Source organism: Danio rerio, chromosome 5 (genome assembly GCF_052040795.2).
Source record: "Danio rerio strain M-AB ecotype USA chromosome 5, GRCz13ab, whole genome shotgun sequence".
Classification (NCBI taxonomy): domain Eukaryota; kingdom Metazoa; phylum Chordata; class Actinopteri; order Cypriniformes; family Danionidae; genus Danio; species Danio rerio.
The window spans coordinates 75922501-75946327 of record NC_141025.1 but is presented as its reverse complement, the minus strand read 5'-3'; the positions used below and the strand labels follow the sequence as shown (position 1 = coordinate 75946327).

At 35.6% G+C, this 23827-nt stretch overlaps 1 protein-coding gene across 7 annotated transcripts in view; it reads left to right on the top strand.

The window, feature by feature from the left end:
- Positions 1-23827, top strand: part of dlg4a (discs, large homolog 4a (Drosophila)) — a 226302-nt gene that overhangs the window by 129703 nt on the left and 72772 nt on the right. The window contains exon 1 of one of the 7 annotated variants that reach the window (XM_087254515.1): positions 12908-13026. The exons of the other annotated variants lie outside the window; for them this stretch is intronic. Within the exon in view, the coding sequence (XP_087110641.1) occupies positions 12937-13026 (90 nt within the window). The 5' untranslated portion in view covers positions 12908-12936. Of the gene's footprint in view, positions 1-12907; positions 13027-23827 lie in introns of those variants that run through there. 7 annotated transcript variants of the gene reach the window in all.

The window sequence follows — 23827 nt, the reverse complement described above, 5'->3', positions numbered from 1 at the left end:
TCACTGATTGTCCTGCTGATTTACTCGCCCACAGGTCATTCAAGATGTGACTTTTTTTTCTTCACCTGTATCTGAAGATTTATTAGAAGAAATGTCTTTAGAGGAGGGTGTTACAGTGACTACCATAGTTTAGGAGTGTGTGTGAACCTTTATTTCCGTTACCTTTGCGTGTCCCTTTAAAAGTGTGTCACTAATAGTGTGTCCAGGTGGTTAAATGGTGAGTCTGGGCATCAGTTTGCCTGTGCCAGCGTGACCGTCTGTGTGCCGGTGGGATCACTGAGAGGACACTGATTTCCATAATGCTTGCATCAATGAGGATGTATTGCCGAGAAAATAGTGCTTTTTTCTGATCATAACAAAGATTTAGTATTACAACTTAAGTCATAATTATTAGCCCCTCTGTATATTTTATTCTCAATTTCTGTTTAATGGAAAGATGTTTTTTTCTAATCATAATATTTTTAATAACTCATTTCTAATAACTGATTTATTTTATCTTTGTCATGATGATATTTGAGTATTATTACTATAATATTAATAATAGTAATATTACTAGTATTCAGCTTAAAGTGACATTTAAAGGTTTAACTAGGTTAATTAGGCCACCTTAAAATGGTGTCTAAAAAAATTAAAAACTTCTTTTTTTTATTTTTTTTTATTGTGTTTTTGACAAAAGGTACAGTACATTAAAGGTATTCAATTACAAAGGTATTTTTTTTTCTTTTTTTTTTTTTTGAACCATACATAAATTGAAAAAAAAAGAGACAAATTGACATAATAAAAAAAAATTTTATGAAAAGGAAATGCATTAAATAAAAAATATATTAATAATAATAAAAATGAAAATAAAATAAATTTACAGAAAAAATAAATAAATAAAAAATAAATAAGTAAATTAAATAAAAAAAAAAAATAAAAAAAAGGGGTGGGTGGGGGTGAAAAACTTCTTTTATTCTAGCCGAAATAAACATATAAGACTTTCTCCAGAAGAAAAAATATTACCAGACATACTGTGAATGTCATGATAACCAGCGATCATTCCCCAGAGATCGCTGGTTCTCTGACATTATCCATGGACTACACTTCCGCTTTCTCTTGGACTACATATGCATACATGCTCTCCGGTCACGCCTGCTCATTCATCTAGCCTGATTACGTTCGCACACCTGAGGACTTTCAGAGACTGATTACACACCCTACATAAGCCACTCATTCACCCATCCTGGTGGCTGAGTCTTGTTTATCCTGTAATGACACTACAACGCGTTTTCCCTGTCTTGTCACTCCGTGTTCCGACCTTAGCCTTGTTAGCTTCTCCTTGTTATCTTGTTAAGCCGCCTGCCTTACGACCTATTGCCTGTATTTTGATTACGACTCTGGATTTGCCTGAATATACCTGTTTACACCTGATTTGACCATTGCTTGCCTGAGATTGAATAAACCTTCCTCATTCCTTGCTCTGTTAAACTTAATTACTTTAAATACTTTAAAAATAATTCTGACTTAAAATGTATGGATATAGTTTTTAAATTATTATTATTTTTTAATTATACTTTTCTCATTTATTTGTTATATGTTCGATTTTAGTTTTAGCTATTTGTTTTAATATATCCATTTATGAAAGCCTTTTAATGTAATTATTAATCTATAACTATCAACTTTAGTTATTTATTAGGATCTACACTGTAGTTAGTTAGTTAGTTAGTTGTTTAAAGTCTTATTTGATTTATTTTGGCTATAATAAAAGCAGTTTTTAATATTTTTTTAAAACCAAGGTCAGTATTATTAGCCGAACAGAACAAACCATCATTAGACACTAGCTTACCTTATTAACCTAACTTGCCTAATTATCCTAGTTAAGCCTTTAAATGTCACTTTAAGCTGAATACTAGTGTCTAGAAGAATACTGTATGTAGTCAAATATTATGTGCTGTCATCATGGCAAAGTTATTAAAACTATTATGTTTAGAAATGTGTTGAAGAAATCTTCTCTCCGTTAAACTGGAAAAAAGTGCATTTATGCATGTTGACATGGTCAAGACGATCTGCTGCAGTTCAAAGTGAGCATCAGAATAGGAAAGAAAGGTGATTTAAGTGACTTTGAATGTGGCATGGTTGTTGGTGCCAGACGGGCTGATCTGAGTATTTCAGAAACTGCTGATCTACTGGGATTTTCATGCACAACCATCTCTAGTGTTTACAGAGAATGATCTAAAAAAGAGAAAATGTCCAGTGAGCAGCAGTTTTGTGGACGCAAATACCTTGTTGATGCCAGAGGTCAGAGGCGAACGGCTAGACTGGTTCCAGCTGATAGAAAGGCAACAGTGAGGGGAGGGGGGTGGTATCCTTGATAATGTCTCTGGGACCCCCCTAATAGGGGCCCTTAGAATCGTCCTAACCTAACGAAGGATTAAGGCCCTGTTTACACTAATGCGTTTTAGTTTGAAAACGCATAAGTTTTGCTACAGTTACGCCATCCGTCCACACTACGCCGGAGTTCTTGAGCGCCGAAAACGGAGCGTTTCGAAAACGCTGGAGAGGCCGTTTTCATTCTGAAACGCTGCTGCTCCGTCTCAGTGTGGATGGGGAAATACGGAGACATCTGAAAACGGAGGCGGGGCTGCAGACATTCGCCTCTCTGATTGGGGCTTTTCCTCAATATTAAGTAGCCTAACACACAGTTCAGTCCTGATTCTTCTCCGTGTAAGTTCAGACTTCGCAAGTTTGATCAAGGCTGCATCTCTTCTTCTCAGTTTGATATGGAAAACATACCGAGGACACGCGTCAATCTTCACAGGGAACCATGTACTTTATAACTTCATTCACATCACCTTGGCTACGTTGTTTCACTTTCTCAACAATAAAATGTAAACTTGATATAAGGAACTGCCTATTTTTATTTTAATATTAACAACTAAACAGACAGCAGAAATGTTGAGGCGCCGTGCTGCATATATGAGCGTCATCTTCACTGTGTGGATATTTATAACAAAACGGAGCCGATAACAACTGCCTCCTTTCAACTTCAGTGAAAATACGAAACGCACCCTCTCTTCTGCTGAATATCAGTTTTAATAATCAATAATGGCCATTATAAAAGTATAACATACAATAAGTTTATACATTATAGGAAATAAAGGCAAGCGATCCGTCAATATACAGAATGTAGGCTACGTGGTTACATTAATCATTAACTTATCTTTGCGCTCACTTAAAACACGTTACCTGAGAACAAGTAATAGATTCCAATGACCAAAGTCAGGGAATATGTCGTTAGATAAAGACAACAAGATGAATGAAATATCATGTTTAATAAATATAGTGAGATTAGATCCAGCGGGAGATGCTTGATGAGAAGTCCGACTAGCAGAGCTCTCATCTGGGTAGATGGGCTCCAGCGATTGCCAAAGTGTGTGTGTGTGGTCACGTGATGTGCGTTTTCAGCGTTTTGGTGTGGACGGAGAGCAGTTTAGAAACGCTGGGTAAAACGCGAGTGTGGACGCGGATCGTTTTCATTCTAAAACGCCGTTTTAAAACTAAAACGCACTAGTGTAAACGGGGCCTAAGGCAGTTCTGAAGGCAAAGGGGTCCAACCCAGTACTAGTAAGGTGTACCTAATAAAGTGGCCGGTGAGTGTATATTTATAATTCATGTTAACTAACATAACTAATATTATCAAATTAAGTCTTATTGTAAATTGTTTCCAAAACATGCTATATAATATGAAATCATCCATATTACTGGACTGAACAACCTCCTAAACAACCTAGCAACCACTCGGAATACCTTAGCAACTGCATAATAATGCCATAGCAACCACTCCAAACACCCAAACATTAAGCCAGTTTTGCACTTTCTTCAGAAAATGTTGATATGCAGTTATATTTTATTATTAAGATTATAATGATTATTATTTTTTAAATTATTATTATTATTTTATTATTATTATTATTATTATTTCATTATTATTTTATTATTATTATTATTATATTGTTAATATTTTATTATTTTTATTTTATTTTTATTACTATTATTATTTTATTATTGTTATTAATTATTATTATTATTATTATTATTTCATTATTATTGTTATTATTTCATTATTATTGTTTTTATTTTATTATTTTTATTTTATTTTTATTGATATTATTATTTTATTATTGTTATTATTATTTATTATTATTATTATTATTATTATTATTATTTAATTATTATAACTTTTTTTAATTACATTTTTATTTTATTATTATTGTTAATATTTATTTATTTATTTATTTTTGTGTACCATCCCATGGCAGCTATTCTGCGGTGCATGTGTGCATGTATGTGTGGGTGTGGGTGTGTGTTGATGTGTGCTCATTCTCATTGCCCAGCGCAGCTTTAGCAAAACGCTTTATGTGTGTGTTTGGATTTGATGTGATTACCTTTTGCTACAGTGCGCTCCTCTAGGCTCTGCTCTAGCCACCCTCTCCACCTATTTTCCATTTTTTTCTCCACTACTTTTATATATGTATATATATATAAATCCTTCCGTGTGAGTGTGAGGGTTTGGATGTCTATTCAAAGGTTCTTGCTCACTAATGAATGTTTAAAGTTGTCCCTGCAGCTCTAAGGTAATTACTGAACAGACTTTTGCTGAGACAAATGGGCTGGGGGATCCAAACGCAATAGAGAGAGAGAGAGAGAGAGAGAGAGAGAGAGAGAGAGAGAGAGAAAGAGAAAGAGAAAGAGAAAGAGAGAGAGAGAGAGAGAGAGAGAGAGTGGGTGGAAATGCAGGCAGAAGGACTGAGATAAAGAAAAGGGGAAGAAGAGAGTGCATTTCTCATTTAGGTGAGCCTGTCAACTTGGAGTGTGTTACGTAACACTTGTGCACACACAGTGGACAACACTTCTGCAGTGAAAAGCATTGTGGGACATTTGTGCTTCCTGAGGTTAATGGTGTTCAGCTGGCATGCAGGTTTACAATGATTATTGTGGCATGGTCTCATTACGCACGCAGGTTTAATTCGGGAACTGACATCCAGTTACACTAAAATAAAATATGATTCATTGTATTTACTCAATTTTTTTAGGGTAAGTGGTTGCAAACAATTTATATGGGCTGGACTTAAACAAATGAAGTTGAACATCACTCAATTGAATTTGCTTGTATCAATTCAGCCCATATATATCGTTTGCAACCACTTACCTTAAAACAAAAAGTAAATCCTTATACATTCAATGAAACATAGAGTGGAGTTGACCGCAAAGAGCGTTTGCAGAAGGCAAGTACAGCAATAGGAAAAATAAAAAAACAAGTGAATAACAGGGTGAGATTGTGGTAAGATTTGAAAACGTAGTAAAATTCTATTTCTGGATTGCTTTTGAAAACACTATGGGTTGGGTTTAGGGAAGATAGTGGGTGGAGGGACCAAAACATAACTTGTTTTGATAACATAACTTATTATGATAAAAAAACAGTCAGTCAGTCGACAGCGGCCTCTGGTGTATTTACGTGAGAACAGCAGGCATGATTGGCACTCACGAGAAAAATTTGAGATCTGGAAAAGCAGACACAGCGGATTTGCGAAAAAACTGCAAAAAAAAAAACCTAACTCCTGGGATGTATTTGTATGGGGTCAATCTAGGGCGATATATACTTGCAAAATAAAAGAAAGTATTGAGCAAAAACTAAATAAATAAATGCAAAACTCCAAAAATTATGAACCAATTTTTTTTTTTTTGAGAAATAATGATTTAATTTGCAAAAAAAAAAAAAGAAAAAAAGAGAACTGCAAATAAACACAAGCAATGCAAAAAAAAAAACAACAACAACAAATAAAATATCTGCAATTAAAAAATCTATATAGATATTTGCAAAACATTTTATAGCATTGCCTTTTCAAAACCCGTCCAGTCAATTGCAACGCTCAGTTTGATTAGCTTTTTAGTCAACTGTGAGTTTGCGATGCTGTTTTCACTTTGCACTTCATGTTTCTGCGCGTTTTACCTGCCTCCATTAAAGTCATGTCATCACCTGGAGACAGTATCACAGAGGTAGTCTTAAAGCCCAGCAGATCTGGGCGTGCCGTAAATGCCCAAGTTTTCTTATATTGTTTAGTTTTGCAAATATATATATATATATATATATATATATATATATATATATATATATATATATATATATTGTTTTTATTGCAAATATTTTATTTAATTTTTTTTGCACTGCTCCATTTTTATTTGCAGTTCTGTTTTGTTTGCAAATATCCTTTTTATTTTTTCAACAATTAATTTTCACTTTGCGATTTTTTTTTTTAAATTTGCATTTATTTATTTATTTATTTATTGCTCGATGCTTTATTTTTTGTTTGCAAAGCTTTTTTTTTTTTTTTTTTTTTGCAAGTATATATGGCCCTAGATTGACTTCATATATTTGGCGCTCTCCAGAAAAGTATATAGTTGTACGTTTTCAGAATGAGCCAGGGTTGGATTTAATGTTTTTTAGCTGTGTTTTAAATAAAATTAGGTTTAAAATAAGATTAAACAGTTTTTTTTTTATTAGTTTTGGAACCAAAACATAACTTATAATGATAAAAAAACAATTCTCTTCACAAAAGATGAAGCATTTTTAAATTCATCCACAGTCATTTTTCAGTGCTCTGACAGCATGCTGCATACTCTTTCCTCTTTTTAAAACTGATTCAAACCGCTTTTCAATTTCAAATCTCTTTGTTTTATTGTGATCTTTCCCTGTATTTACCTCTGTAATCCATTAACCTCTGACTCCGCCGTCATCGTGCATAAGCATCGATTGTACATCTGTCAGAGATGCAGGAAAAAAATGATGCACTGTGCTCTGCAAGCTCTTCTGCCTCTCCTTCAGCTCAACCTTTAAGCAATATTTATGTATAAGGCAAGGCAGTTAAAAGCAGGCCATTATCATAGGTCTTATTTCCCAAAGGACATCGCTGTTGTGCAGCCGGATTAATTCTGGAATGCTGGAAGTCTCTTCAGTAGTGAATATGAAGTGCTGTGAGGATCTGCAATACTCTGGAGTGCAGTATAGCTCCAGTAGATCTGCAGACTCAGCACTCCCCTTTGTCACACACGCACACACACACACACACATATTCGTTCTGCAAATGAACCGGAAATACACTACAAAGTACTGCTGGGTATATTGTAGGAGGTGTTGTGGTGGTATCTTATATGCAGATGGTGTAATAATGTGCTGCATGCATGATGCATTTGTTAAATTCAGAAATTAGGTGGATTTTAGCATGTATTATTTAAATTGTATTATCATTTATTTGGGATCTGACATAATGTTATGCATGCAGCTCAAAGCTGCCAATTAACTGTAAATTAAAGTGAATAAGTCGTAAATTAATATTAACAGTATTAAAGGGCATCTATTATGCCACCTTTTTACGAGATGTAAAATAAGTCTCTGGTGTCCATAGAGTGTGTGTGTGTGTGTGTGTGTGTGTGTGAGTGAAGTTTTAGATTAAATTACGCTACAAATACTGTTTTATAACTCTTTGACCCTAAACCTTCCCCCTTACAGTAAAGCAACGCCAGTATTTATTATGATAATTATTTATATTATTTATTAAATTACCCATAAAATGTTATTTTATTAATGTTTACCCCTACCCAACCCTAAACCTACTCCTCACAGTATTGCAAAAACTAGTTATAATGAGAATTATTCATATTATTTATTAAATTACCCATTAAATTTTATTTTAATAATGTCTACCCCTACCCAACCCCAAACCTACCCCTCACAGTATGAGAGGGGTCTGGCTGCAGACCTGGTGCAGTGCAATCTGGGCTGCATCCAATGCTTTTTAATGGGCTCACCTAACCCCACCCCTAACGCTACCCGTCACAGTGATGTCACTAGCTCCATTTGAGTGCATTGTGTCTGACATTGCATCGCTGAGTGATGCAGTCTCAGCTTGCATCATAAAGGCTGCATCCAGATACTGTTGCATAGTATTGCAAAAACTAGTTATAATGAGAATTATTCATATTATTTATTAAATTACCCATTAAATTTTATTTTAATAATGTCTAGCCCTACCCAACCCCAAACCTACCCCTCACAGTATGAGAGGGGTCTGGCTGCAGACCTGGTGCAGTGCAATCTGGGCTGCATCCAATGCTTTTTAATGGGCTCACCTAACCCCACCCCTAACGCTACCCGTCACAGTGATGTCACTAGCTCCATTTGAGTGCATTGTGTCTGACATTGCATCGCTGAGTGATGCAGTCTCAGCTTGCATCATAAAGGCTGCATCCAGATACTGTTGCATAGTATTGCAAAAACTAGTTATAATGAGAATTATTCATATTATTTATTAAATTACCCATTCAATTTTATTTTAATAATGTCTACCCCTACCCAACCCCAAACCTACCCCTCACAGTATGAGAGGGGTCTGGCTGCAGACCTGGTGCAGTGCAATCTGGGCTGCATCCAATGCTTTTTAATGGGCTCACCTAACCCCACCCCTAACGCTACCCGTCACAGTGATGTCACTAGCTCCATTTGAGTGCATTGTGTCTGACATTGCATCGCTGAGTGATGCAGTCTCAGCTTGCATCATAAAGGCTGCATCCAGATACTGTTGCATAGTATTGCAAAAACTAGTTATAATGAGAATTATTCATATTATTTATTAAATTACCCATTAAATTTTATTTTAATAATGTCTACCCCTACCCAACCCCAAACCTACCCCTCACAGTATGAGAGGGGTCTGGCTGCAGACCTGGTGCAGTGCAATCTGTGCTGCATCCAATGCTTTTTAATGGGCTCACCTAACCCCACCCCTAACGCTACCCGTCACAGTGATGTCACTAGCTCCATTTGAGTGCATTGTGTCTGACATTGCATCGCTGAGTGATGCAGTCTCAGCTTGCATCATAAAGGCTGCATCCAGATACTGTTACATAGTATTGCAAAAACTAGTTATAATGAGAATTATTCATATTATTTATTAAATTACCCATTAAATTTTATTTTAATAATGTCTACCCCTACCCAACCCCAAACCTACCCCTCACAGTATGAGAGGGGTCTGGCTGCAGACCTGGTGCAGTGCAATCTGGGCTGCATCCAATGGTTTTTAATGGGCTCACCTAACCCCACCCCTAACCCTACCCGTCACAGTGATGTCACTAGCTCCATTTGAGTGCATTGTGTCTGACATTGCATCGCTGAGTGATGCAGTCTCAGCTTGCATCATAAAGGCTGCATCCAGATACTGTTGCATAGTATTGCAAAAACTAGTTATAATGAGAATTATTCATATTATTTATTAAATTACCCATTAAATTTTATTTTAATAATATCTACCCCTACCCAACCCCAAACCTACCCCTCACAGTATGAGAGGGGTCTGGCTGCAGACCTGGTGCAGTGCAATCTGGGCTGCATCCAATGCTTTTTAATGGGCTCACCTAACCCCACCCCTAACGCTACCCGTCACAGTGATGTCACTAGCTCCATTTGAGTGCATTGTGTCTGACATTGCATCGCTGAGTGATGCAGTCTCAGCTTGCATCACAAAGGCTGCATCCAGATACTGTTGCATAGTATTGCAAAAACTAGTTATAATGAGAATTATTCATATTATTTATTAAATTACCCATTAAATTTTATTTTAATAATGTCTACCCCTACCCAACCCCAAACCTACCCCTCACAGTATGAGAGGGGTCTGGCTGCAGACCTGGTGCAGTGCAATCTGGGCTGCATCCAATGCTTTTTAATGGGCTCACCTAACCCCACCCCTAACGCTACCCGTCACAGTGATGTCACTAGCTCCATTTGAGTGCATTGTGTCTGACATTGCATCGCTGAGTGATGCAGTCTCAGCTTGCATCATAAAGGCTGCATCCAGATACTGTTGCATAGTATTGCAAAAACTAGTTATAATGAGAATTATTCATATTATTTATTAAATTACCCATTCAATTTTATTTTAATAATGTCTACCCCTACCCAACCCCAAACCTACCCCTCACAGTATGAGAGGGGTCTGGCTGCAGACCTGGTGCAGTGCAATCTGGGCTGCATCCAATGCTTTTTAATGGGCTCACCTAACCCCACCCCTAACGCTACCCGTCACAGTGATGTCACTAGCTCCATTTGAGTGCATTGTGTCTGACATTGCATCGCTGAGTGATGCAGTCTCAGCTTGCATCATAAAGGCTGCATCCAGATACTGTTGCATAGTATTGCAAAAACTAGTTATAATGAGAATTATTCATATTATTTATTAAATTACCCATTCAATTTTATTTTAATAATGTCTACCCCTACCCAACCCCAAACCTACCCCTCACAGTAATGCAATAACAGTAGTTAAAATGAACATATTTATATTATTTTTTAAATTACCCATCAAATTGTACTTTATTAACATACCCCTACCCAACCCTAAACCAATCCCTTACAGTAATGCAAAAACAGTATTTATTACCATAATTATTTATATTACTTATTAAATTATGGTAATATGAAAACAGTAGTTAATATTTATATTACCTATTAAATTACCCATTAAATTATATTTTTGTAAGCTCTACCCATACTCAACCCTAAACCTACCCCTCAGAATAATGTAAAACCAATATTTATTACAATAATTATTTATATTATTTATTAAATTACCCATTACATTGTATTTTATTAACGTCTACCCCTACCCAACCTCAACCTTACCCCTTACAGTGTACAAACAGTAGTTATAATGAGAATTATTTATTAAATTACCCATTAAATTGTACTTTATTAGCGTCTTACCCCAACCCTACCCCTCACAGTAATGTAAAACAGTATTTATAATGCTAATTATTTATATTTTTATTATTAAATTACTTATTACATTGTATTTTATTAGCATCTACCCCAACCCTACCCCTCACAGTAATGTAAAAACAGTATTTAATATTTATATTACTTATTAAATTACCCATTAAATTAAATTTTATTAAGCTCTACCCATACCAAACCCTACACCTACCCCTCAGAGTAATGTAAAAACAGTATTTATTACAATAATTATTTACAGTATATTATTTTTTAAAATAGCCATTACATTGTATTTTATTAACGTCTACCCCAACCCAACTTCAACCTTACCCCTTACAGTGTAAAAACAGTAGTTATAATGAGAATTATTTATTACATTACCCATTAAATTATACTTTATTAGCGTCTAACCCCAACCCTAAGCCCTCACAGTAATGTAAAAACAGTATTTATAATGCAAATAATTTATATTATTTATTAAATTACCTATTAAATTGTATTTTATTAACATCCACCCCAACCCTACCCCTCACAGTAATGTAAAAACAGTATTTAATATTTATATTACTTATTAAATTTCCCCTTTAATAATATATTTTATTAAGCTCTACCCATACCCAACCCTAAACCAACCCCTCAGCTTAATGTTAAAACAGTATTTATTACAATAATTATTTACAGTATATTATTTTTTAAAATAGCCATTACATTGTATTTTATTAACGTCTACCCCAACCCAACCTTACCCCTTACAGTAATGTAAAAACAGAAGTTATAATGAGGATTATTATTAAATTACCCATTAAATTTATATTACTTAATAAATTATCCATTAAGTTATATATTTTATTAAGCTCTAGCCATACCAAACCCTAAACCTACCCCTCAGCTTAATGTAAAAACAGTATTTATTACAATAATTATTTACAGTATATTATTTATTAAAATAGCCATTACATTGTATTTTATTAACGTCTACTCCAACCCAACCTTACCCTTTACAGTAATGTAAAAACAGTATTTATTACAATATTTATGTTATTTATTAAATTACCCATTACATTGTATTTTATTAACGTCTATCCCTACCCAACCCGAACCTTACCCCTTACAGTAATGCAAAAACAGAAGTTATAATGAGGATTATTTATTGAATTACCCATTAAATTATACTTAATTAGTGTCTTATACCCAACCCTACCCCTCACAGTAATGTAAAAACAGTAATTATTATGTTAATTATTTATAATATTTATTAAATTACCAAATAAATTGTAATTTATTAGCGTCTACTTCAACCCTACCCCTCACAGTAATTAATATTTATATTACTTATTAAATTACCCATTTAATTATATTTTATTAAGCTCTTCCCATACCCAACCCTAAACCAACCCCTCAGAGTAATATAAAAACATTATTTATTACAATAACTATTTACAGTATATTATTTTTAAAAATAGCCATTACATTGTATATTATTAACGTCTACCCCAACCCAACCCTACCCCTCACAGTTTAGTAAAAACAGTAATTATATGCTAATTATTTATATTATTTATTAAATTACCATTAAATTGTAATTTATTAACGTCTACCCCAGTCCTACCCCTCACGGTAATGTAGTAATAATAATAATTGTTGTACAATCTCACAAAAATGATGCTGCTACTTTATATTCATGCATCCGCAGCTGTATCCCCTCTAGACTTCACCCAAATAAATAAATCCAGAAGTTCTCGCGCCCTATCTCCTGTTTGCGGTTTCTCAATAAATTTTCGCTGATAGTTCTGAAGCATGATGGCATTCTTACAATATTAATATCACAAATACACCTTCATCCATGCACTTCATCCATGCACGGTGCATAATTATACGAACCACTGTCTGTCGCGTTATAAACTTTACGCGCTCGGAGAGCCTCGCCTTCGGTTTGATTGCGTCCATCAAATGCGTCGTGCGTGAATGTCTTATTTAGCCAGTGTCAGATGTGAAGCGCAGGCGTATCCCCCCTCCTCCTCCTCCTCCTCCTCTTCGTTTTCTCCTCCTCCGGTTTCCCCGTGCTCGTCGTGAGGAGCTCCGGTGTCAGTCTCCGGTCTCAGTCCGGTGTTGTTCCGCGCTCCGCAAGGATGTTTGTGTCCGTGTGGTACGCCAAGAAAATGGGCCGGCGTTTCATCAACAATGTACGGAAAGCTAAAAAACAACGCCACCGTATTATGGTAGGAACTGCTGGCTTTATTATATTCACTGATATTTGGTTTCGCATGTTTTATTGCTGATGGAATGTGCACATGACTTCTAGCGGAATTTCGAAGCTTAGTTGTAAACGTAATAGTAATAGGATCTGAAAAGAGACTGGATAAAGTGAGTCTGTGTTTGACGCTGTGTGAAATTTGTGTTTCATGATTATAATGTCCTCATATTGATCAGTTAAAGTGATAGTTCATCACAAAAAAAGGACAATTCTGTCATCATTGAGTTTCTTTCTTCTGTTAAACATATAAGATGTTTTGAAGAATGCTGACAAAAACCTGTCACCACTTCCATATGTTTGGTTTCCTACTATGGATGTAGTTTTCATAGAGGTAAAGTTGGTTTTATATTAGCAGATTCAGACTTCCTCCTTAATAATATATATTCATAAAAGTGTTAATTGCAAACAGGGGCGGACTGGCCATCTGGCAATTCTGGCAAATGCCAGAAGGGCTGGACCATTTTTTAAATGTGGGCCGGTCACCTATTTTATTTATTTATTTTTTCATATTGTTTTTTTAAATGTAGGCAGCTTTTATCTTGTGCGAGATGTGAATATTATGATGATGATGGTGATAATAGTAAGAATAATAGTAAATGTTAAGCATTGGCCCAATTGGCAACAACCGGCTGGTTTCGAGATGGGCCGACCCAATCTGAGGGCTACTCAGATGTAATTAAAATCTGGCAAGAATGTCAAACAAACAGTGTGCAAAAAAAAAAAAAGGGAAAGGCAGTCAAGTCAGACATTGCAAAATACATAAAATTTACTAAACTAGTCTCGAAAGGGGTCAGTGTGATGGCGCAGTAGGTAGTGCTGTCGCCTCAGAGCAAGAAAGTCGCTGGTTTGAGCCTCATCTGGGTCAGTTGGTGTTTCTGTGTGGAGTTTGCATGTTCGCGTGGATTTCCTTCTTGGTTTCCTTCTGAATTGGGTAGGCCAATTGTGAATTGGGTAACCCAGTATAATGGGTTGCAGCTTTGAGGGCATCCGCTGTGTAAAACATATGCTGGATAAGTTGCTGATTCCCAGATAAATAAAGGGACTAAGCCGAAAAGAAAATGAATGACATGATTGCATATATAAATGGGTTGCTTTTGTTCCAGTCACATACATTAAATGTTTAAATATCTCTTAAATAAGGTACTGCTTATATAATTTTACCATCTGTACACCAATATAAGTAGTGAATGTGCGTGTCCTTGGGTGGGGCTCTGTCGGTGTGGTAATGTGGGCTGGTGTGGCTACAGTGCCAGGGCTGATTTTTAGTCCCAGTCCGCCCCTGATTGCAAACTCTAAATAGCGAAATCATATTAGCAGCCAATGACTATCAAAGTACAACATTGCTCACGGTCAAATAAACAGTGTTAATGTTGATTTCAAGTCATACTGGCATGCTAATTCTGATCGAATATTCTAAGTAACATGGTAAACCATATAGAGACTTCTAAATGAACGAATGTGCGAATATAAAACAACTTTACCTCTATGTGGTTTTCAGCGTTCTTCAAAATATCTTGGTTTGTGTTCTGTCATCATTTACTTGTTTTAAACCTTGAGTTTCTTCTGTTCAATATATAAGAAGATATTTTGAAGAATGCTGAAAATCCTGTCACCATTGACTTTCATAGTATTTTTTTTCCTACTATGTATGTCAATGGTTCTCATCTTTCTTCAAAATATCTACTTTGTGTTCTGTCATCAAACCTCAAGTTTTTTTTCTTCTGTTAAACAATAAGATATTTTGAAGAATGCTGAAAAAAACCTGTCACCATTGACTTTCATAGTATTAGTTTTTTTTCTTCAACGAATGTCTGTGGTTTTTAGCTTTTTTCAAAATATCTTAGTTTGTGTTCTGTCATCATTTACTCGAGTTTCTTTCTCCTGTTAAACACATAAGAAGATATTTTAAAGAATGCTGACAAAAACCTGTCACCATTGACTTTCATGGTATTTGTTTTCCTACTATGGAAGTTAGCTGCTTTCAGCATTCTTTAAAATATCTTAGTTTGTGTTCTGTCATCATTTACTTGTTTTAAACCTTGAGTTTCTTCTGTTCAACATATAAGAAGATATTTTGAAGAATGCTGAAAAACCTGTCACCATTGACTTTCATAGTATTTTTTTTCCTACTATGTATGTCAATGGTTCTCATCTTTCTTCAAAATATCTACTTTGTGTTCTGTCATCAAACCTCAAGTTTTTTTTCTTCTGTTAAACATAAGAAGATATTTTGAAGAATGCTAAATAAAACCTGTCACCATTGACTTTCATAGTATTAGTTTTTTTTCTTCAACGGATGTCTGTGGTTCTTAGCTTTTTTCAAAATATCTTAGTTTGTGTTCTGTCATCATTTACTCGAGTTTCTTTCTCCTGTTAAACACATAAGAATATATTTTGAAGAATGCTGACAAAAACCTGTCACCATTGACTTTCATGGTATTTGTTTTCCTACTATGGAAGTTAGCGGCTTTTAGCATTCTTCAAAATATCTTAGTTTGTGTTCTGACATCCTTTACTTGTTTTAAACCTTGAGTTTCTTCTGTTAAACATATAAGAAGATATTTTGTAGAATGCTGAAAAAAAACTGTCACCATTGACGTTCGTAGTATTTGTTTCTTACTATGGAAGTCAGTGGTTTTCAGCTTTCTTTAAAATATCTCATTTTGTGCCCTGTCATCATTTACTTCTTTTAAACCTTGAGTTTCTTTCATCTGTTTAACACAAAAGAAGATATTGTGAAGAATGCTGAAAAACAGTTGACTCCCATGGTATTTGTTTTCTCACTATGGAGGTCTGTGGTGCTCAGCATTCTTCAAAATATCTTATTTTGTGTTCTGTCATCATTTACTAAACCTTGAATGTCTTTCATATGTTAAACACATAAGAAGGTATTTTGAAGAATGCTGAAAAAAAAACTGTCACCATTGACTTCCATAGTATTTGTTTTTCCTTCTATGGAAGTCAATGGTTTACGGCTTTCTTTAAAATATCTTAGTTTGTGTTCTGTCATCATATACTTCTTTGAGTTACTTCTGTTAAACATATAAGAAGATATTTTGAAGAATGCTGACAAAAACCTGTCACCATTGACATTCGTAGTATTTGTTTCTTACTATGGAAGTATATCGTTCTCAGCGTTCTTTAAAATATCTTATTTTGTGTTCTGTCATCATTTACTTTTTTTAGTTTCTTTCATCTGTTAAACACAAAAGAAGATATTTTGAAGAATGCGGAAAAAACTGCCACCATTGACTTCCATAGTATTTGTTTTTTCTTCAATGGAAGTCAGTGGTTTATGGCTTTCTTCAAAATATTTTTTTTTGTGTTCTGTCATCATATACTTCTTTCAACCTTGAGTTTTTTTTTCCATCTGTTAAACACAAAAGAAGATATTTTGAAGAATGCTGAAAAAAATATTGACTCCCATGGTAATTGTTTTCTTATTATGGAGGTCAGTGGTGCTTAGCTTTCTTTAAAATATCTTAGTTTGTGTTCTGTCATCATTTACTTGTTTTAAACCTTGTGTTTATTTCTTCTGTTAAACATATAAGAAGATATTTTGAAGAATGCTGAAAACCTGTAACCATTGACTTCCATAGTATTTGTTATTAGAGGTCAATGGTTTTTGGCTTTCTTCAAAGTATCTTATTTAGTGTTCAACAGAAGAAAATAACCACTGGAACCGTCTGATGGTGAATAAATAGTGAGTAAATGTTCCTTTTTTGAGTGAACTTTCCTTTCGAATAAATTAGATGCTGTAGGAGTTTTGCAATCATGAAAGATTTCCTTTTGATGCTCTGCAGGAACATTTTTGTGTCCTTGTGGGACTTATAATTGACCCACTTGAAGTTATGGATTCATGATGATCTTGTTTTGTTAGAAATGTTGGATGTTCAGTGGATGTTGGAGGCATCAGTAAATTGGTTGGATTGGTGTCTGCTTACAGCAGACGGATGGGGCTCAGAGGTGCGTCAGAAGTTTGGAAAGTTAAAATTAGGGTGTCTGCGTGTGAAATGGGGCTTTCACGAATGGCCCAGCAGCTTTAAATAATAGATGAGATGATTAATGAAACTGAAGGGATTAATGGAAGAGTTAAAAACGGGACACCTGAGCTTGTTTATAGTACATGTTAATTTATTAAGGTATGCATGACATCAAAATTAATTTTTTGCTAGTTTTAAAGTCCATAGACAAAAATAAACGGTTAGTTTTGGCAATAATTTATCAAAATCTGACTATTTGCTTCTACTCTGGGATGCATTTCCCAAACAACAACAAAACCGTAGTTGCTCTGTCGCAGATCTGTCATTTGACAGATCCATTTCTCTAAATGGGAAGGAGTAATAATGACTTTAGAGTAAATTCACATTAAGTTATTATTATTATATTTGTGTTAAAATATATTGTTTTACACAGATACACATTCATTCATTCATTCATTCATTCATTTATTTTCCTTTGGCTTAGTCCCTTATTTATCAGGGCTCGCCACAGCGGAATGAACCACCAACTATTCCAGCATATGATTTACACAGCGGATGCCCTTCCACCCGCAACCCAGTACAGGAAAACACCCATACACACTCACCACAGCCACCATGCCACCTTTTTTATTGATCATTAAATGTGAATAGAACACAACTAGAAGCTTCTAACTACAGCTCCAGAGGTGTAGTTGCAACCGCACACATTTGCGATGTAGTTTGCGAATATTTATTGGAACGACGGATTCGGAAACACCAAATCGCTGAACTATAATTGTGACGACGGAACGGATGGTTTTTTGAAACGCACCCCTGAACGACTGTCGTTCTCTGGTGACATCAGTTTGACAGATCTGCAGAATATGCATAGCCACGCCCCTCCAACCGTTAGTTTGCTGCCAGTGAAAGATGTGTGCACAAAAATAAAACCCCGCCTCCTACTCGATATTCAGTTTTAGTTTGGAAATACGTCATCAAACCAAAATAAAAGTCTTTCAAGCATCTTACAGTTTACGCTCACTCTAATTTAGAAGTTAATTTACACTGTTACGTTTTTATTATTATTATATTTGTGTTAAAATATATTGTTTTACACACATACACATTCATTCATTTTCCTTTGGCTTAGTCCCTTATTTATCAGGGCTCGCCACAGGGGAATGAACCACCAACTATTCCAGCGTATGTTATACACAGCGAATCCCCTTCCAGCCGTAACCCAGTACAGGAAAACACCCATACACACTCACCACAGCCACCATGCCACCTTTTTTATTGATCATTAAATGTGAATGTTGGAATATTCGAAAGCAATGGGACAAAGGGGGATATCTGGGAATGGAACACAACCAGGAGCTTCTAACTACAGCTCCAGAGGTGTAGTTGCAACCGCTTGCGTTTGCGACACAGTTTGCGAATATTCATTGGAATGACATTTGGAAACACCAAATCGCTAAACTATAATTGTGAGGACAGAATGAATGGTTTTTAGAAACGTATCAGAGAACGACTGTCGTTCTCTGGTGGCATCAGTTTGATAAAACCCGCCCCCTACTCAATATTCAGTTTTAGCTTGGAAATACGTCATCAAACCAAAATAAAAGTCTTTCAGTTAACGCTGACTTTATTTTAAAAGTAATTTAAACTTCAAAATTAATATATACACTCTACTTGAAGCTTTGGATTAATTAGGATTGGTTTATTTTTTTTTAAAGTCCTTGATGTTATAATGGAAGCACAGTGGCTCAGTGGTTAGCACAAGGGTTAGAAGGTCACTGGTTCGAGTCCTGGCTGGGCCAGTTGGAATTTCTGTGTGGAGTTTGCATGTTCTCCCTGTGTTCCCAAACACATGTGCTATAAGAATTGATGAACTAAATTACTCGTAGTGTATGAGTGTGTGTGAATGAGTGTGTATGACTGTTTCCTCGTACTGGGTTTGCAGCTTGAAGGGCATTCACTGCTTAAAACATATGCTGGTAGAGTTGGCGGTTCATTCTGCTGTCGCGACCCATGATGAATAAGGGACTAAGCCGAAGGAAAATGAATGAATGATGCTGTAACTGTAGTGGTTTAAGAAGGCATGTGTACTGGGAGTCGCTGCAGACTTTTACTTCAGTAAGATGAATTATTTCCAGCTAAAACTGAATATTGAGTAGGGGGTGGGGTTTATTATTGCTTTCATGCAGCAAACTATCAGTTTGAGGGGCGTGGCTATGCATATTTTACCCAATCAGTTGAGCTGACATCATCAGAGATGATTGTCATTCTGGAATGTAAGAAAATTGTTAGAATTTGATTAAAGATTACCAAAACAAACTGTTTTTTTCTCATTAATTATGCAGTTTAAAGAGCCCCTATTATGCATGAAAATGGGTCATACTTTGGTTTTAAAGGTCTCCAACAACAAGTCAAAAAACACTTTCATGTTCTTATAATCTGCATTTATTTTTACCTAATTATCCCAGCGACTCCTATATGAGCGATTCATTTGTTCCGCAAAGCTAATTTGCGCTGATTGGACCAATGACAGTCTGTTGCGATTGGTCGACAGCATTCAGTGTGAGACATATAGAAATGCCCACTACGGCTTATCAACAAAATTGAAGTAGTCAGATTGCATAGTATATGTGTGAGCATGCCTGCCAACTCTCCTGCTTTTCCCAGGAGTCTCCCGTATATCAGACCCATCTCCATCCACCCTCCCGTTTTGTTATTTATCCTGAAAAACTCCCGTAATTTCTCCCGGGATCTGCTACAGTGTTTGTGGGCGGGGCCACAGGTTTCACTTTTCCTGGGTTTGTGCGCGCATCAATTGGGCGGGGCTTAAGTTTTGTATCCATGTCAAGCCGAAACGGCTACAGACTCGTTATCAAGACGATTCATTTGAAGTACTAGGAGTCTACTCTTGATTGAATCAATAGTTTTAAACACTGTGTACTTTCAGATTTAAGCCTTAGCTGGATATTTCACTTCACTTAGAGCAGTGTTACACACTTCCTGGAAGGTCATTTTCAAAAACCCATTTTAGGGGCTCTTTAAGACTAACAATGTTCAGTAGTAAAGCAAACATGCTCACTTTACTGATCAGATTATTTGCCAAAGGCATTTCCAGGTAGACATTTACAGATAGCTTCCATTTCACTATTGTAGATTGAGGGCAGAGTTGAATTCGTCTGCAGACAGAGAATATATATCATTATAACCAAACTTGTAGTACTCTGTCAGAGGAGGATGAAGAGAGAGAGAGAGGAACACAATAATAACTGCCAGGAACAGAACGCTTGTGTGTTCTGCCTCGGAGTGTGTGTGTGTGTGTGTGTGTGTGTGTGTGTGGGTGGATGCGATTTGTCTTCTCATTGGTTTGTATCATAAATTGTGGGTGTCGTTTCTGTCTGATGGTTTTTGTGAGGCATTCATTTATTTATTTGTAAGATTCGCAGTCAGAGAAACACTTTTAGAAGCAGAGAAAGGCTGCCTCAGGTGCATCGACATTCATTCCTTGGTATCAGCTTTTATTAAATGAAAAATAAAATCCCAAATGGCACACTACGCACTCATGCACTATGTACTTATGCACTTACACACTCAACAGCATAGTATGTGTCGTCCCAAATGGAGCGCCAATGTTTTTTTTATTAAGCTGAAATTTAAATCATTTCCCTGATGACGTTTGACGGATGCCAAAGTACCAAATAATACCTGCCGTGAGTATAACTGCATTCACCATCGAGAGGCGCTATAATCACTCTCATAGGAGAATTTTGCTATCTAAATACTTTAGCTAAACTCTGAGTACACATTTCAGCATCCATATCTGACACAACAAGCAAGAGGGGGAGTCATCGAGATCTACCTGAGCTCAAACTCCCCTCTCGCCTTGCAACGGGAGGGAGCCCAGGGCTCAAGGATCTTATAAGCTCAGGGCTCTCTCCCGGGACAGCACGCCAAACTAGCTTTATTATCAATGATCAGCTAAGTGTGAACTCTTGAAATAAGGCTTTATTAGAGACGGCAGCTTAAAGACGCCTCTAATATGGAGAATGAAGTCATGTGCATTGCTCAGGTGTGAGTTTTTCACAGACTTCAGCACAGTGTCAAAATCTTGGTGATTCTGTGATTCTCATCTATCAAATCTGAGCTTTATTTCGTGTTCTCTATTGGATTCGGGTCATGTGATTGGCTGGGCCATTCTACAGCTTGATTTTCTTTCTCTGAAAGCATCCGAGAGTCTCCTTGGCTGTGTTTTGGATCATTGTCTTGCTGAATTGTCCACCCTGGTTTCATCCTGCTAATGTAGATGTTGGACTGAAGCAGCTGATATTGATTTACACTGAGGAAGGGCAGAGGCTTGCTGAAGAACTACTGAGAGATTTCAGCTGCTGTCTGGGCTTTCATCACCTTACTACAGCTCACTTTCTTTATGTGTTCAATACTTTTTTCATGTGTCATTTCATATTTTTACACATTAACTTAATTTGAAAACTATTTAATATTTATTAGTATTAATATTGATAATTAATTAAACTAGTAAGGTGTACCTAATAAAGTGGCCGGTGAGTGTATTTGCAGTAGTTGTGAAGAAAGCGTTTGTTTAATGTAGTGTGATTGTGATTATATACTGTGCTTTTCTCATAGTCTGCATTTGAGTGGGAGGGGATTTCATTCTCTTCTCCATCCACACACACACACACACACACACACACACACACACACACACACACACACACACACACACACACACACACACACACACACGTACACAGCTTCTGAGTGGGAGTTTATATAAGTAGATTCTGTTGAAATGCGCGTGCTGTTTCTGCCCACTTCTGTTCCCTCAGGTTTGCATGTGCCGCCAGTTTTACCTTCCCCAAAACAAGCATGTCATTCAGAAGAACTCAAAGCAACAGCTCCATAATGCCATGCTCTCAGATCCGTCGATTGCCTAGCACCCTAGAAGCAAATACAAAGGAGTTTTATTAATGTGTGTCATAGACGGCGTGCGCGCACAGACCCGATTTGTGTCCTGTTCTGACAAGCACACATAAAAGAGCAGGCTTTCAGACTGATTGTGCTTTAATTAATTTTGTGCATCTCATTTTATGGATTAGTTGCTCTCTGACTTTGGATTAATTTGCTGAATAAATGCTGAGTGTTAATCATTAACTATTGCTATAAATGGCTTGCATAAGGACTTGGGAGGCAGCGTGCCATTTTTTCCTGTGTTGTTTAATATGCAGAGACATTTATTGATTTATTTCCTCAAATGAAAATTGCTTGGGCATCCTAACAAGCCTGAATACTTTCAATATTTATTTTTTTAGAGTCATATTAGCAGTATTTGCATGTTAATTTGCTTATTAGTTTTAGTTATATGTTATTATTAAATTATTAGTTAGTTACTAGGGATGCTGGAATACTCTTTATAATATTGAATCATTTGTTATGAACTGCATGGTTTAATATGCATATCGATATTGCATTTTTCCGGTTTTGCATTAACTTTTGTGTGCTGTGGGGGATGTTTTTTATGCTCTCTAGGGTGATTTTGAGTGTTAATTTGGCCACAACTTTCTCTATTTAAGCAGATGGAATTTTTGTTGGTGACTAATTTTATTTCGAAACATATTTTGAAAAAATGCTTTAAAAAATACATGCAAATTGGCTACCCTTTCGTTATGTTTGGGACTGTTTTTGCCCCATTGATTTCCATTTATAATGGCATTTATTGATCGCAAAGCCATGATAGTATATAACAATGCATTCTTGATTGTTGGAGGTTTTCCTTGTTGTGAAGAGTTACAATTTGTAATTTTTACTGTTAATTTTTTTTCTACAGATTTCTAAACATAATAGTTTTTAATAACTGGTTTATTTTAACTTTGCCATGATGACAGCACATACTATTTGACAAGATATTTTTAGGATACTAGTATTCACCTGAAAGTGACATTTAAAGGCCTAATTAGGTTCATTAGGCAAGTCAGTGTATAACTGTTTGTTCTGTAGATGATCGAAAAAACATTTTGCTTAGGAGGGCTAATAATATTGACCATAAAGGGGTGGTCCAGGGTGTATTTAGTTGTGTTTATAAAATACAAAGCAATGAGTGCTCATGCTTTATTTGTAAAAAATCATGTTATTTGTTAATATATATATCTTTCTTTATGTATATATGTACACACACATATACATATATATATATATATATATATATATATATATATATATATATATATATATATATATATATATATATATATATATATATATATATGTGTGTGTATGTGTGTGTGTGTGTGTGTGTGTGTGTGTGTGTGTGTGTGTGTGTGTGTGTGTGTGTATATATATAGACATGAATTTTTGTTTGGCGCCCCGCCATGGAAGAATGAATGTAGCGGAAACCATGATAGTGTATATATATATCAGTTAAAGTCAGAATTATTAGCCTCCCTGTTTATTATTGCCAACTCTTATGCATTCGGTGTGAGACTGACGCAATTGACAGTATTCTCACGCCAAAAATCCTCTTTCTTACGCATAATAATGTAAGACTTTCTCTAGAAGAAAAAATATTACAAGAAATACTTTGAAAATTTCTTTGCTCTGTTAAACATAATTTGGGAAATATAAAAAAAAAATTACAGGAGGGCGAATAATTCTGACTTTAACTGTATGTGTGTGTTTTAAATAAAGACGAAATTAAGTTTATTTATAAACTAATTCCTAAGCTACTGTAAATACCCTAAGTTTCACACGACAGCCATCTTCATTTTGAAAACCCCC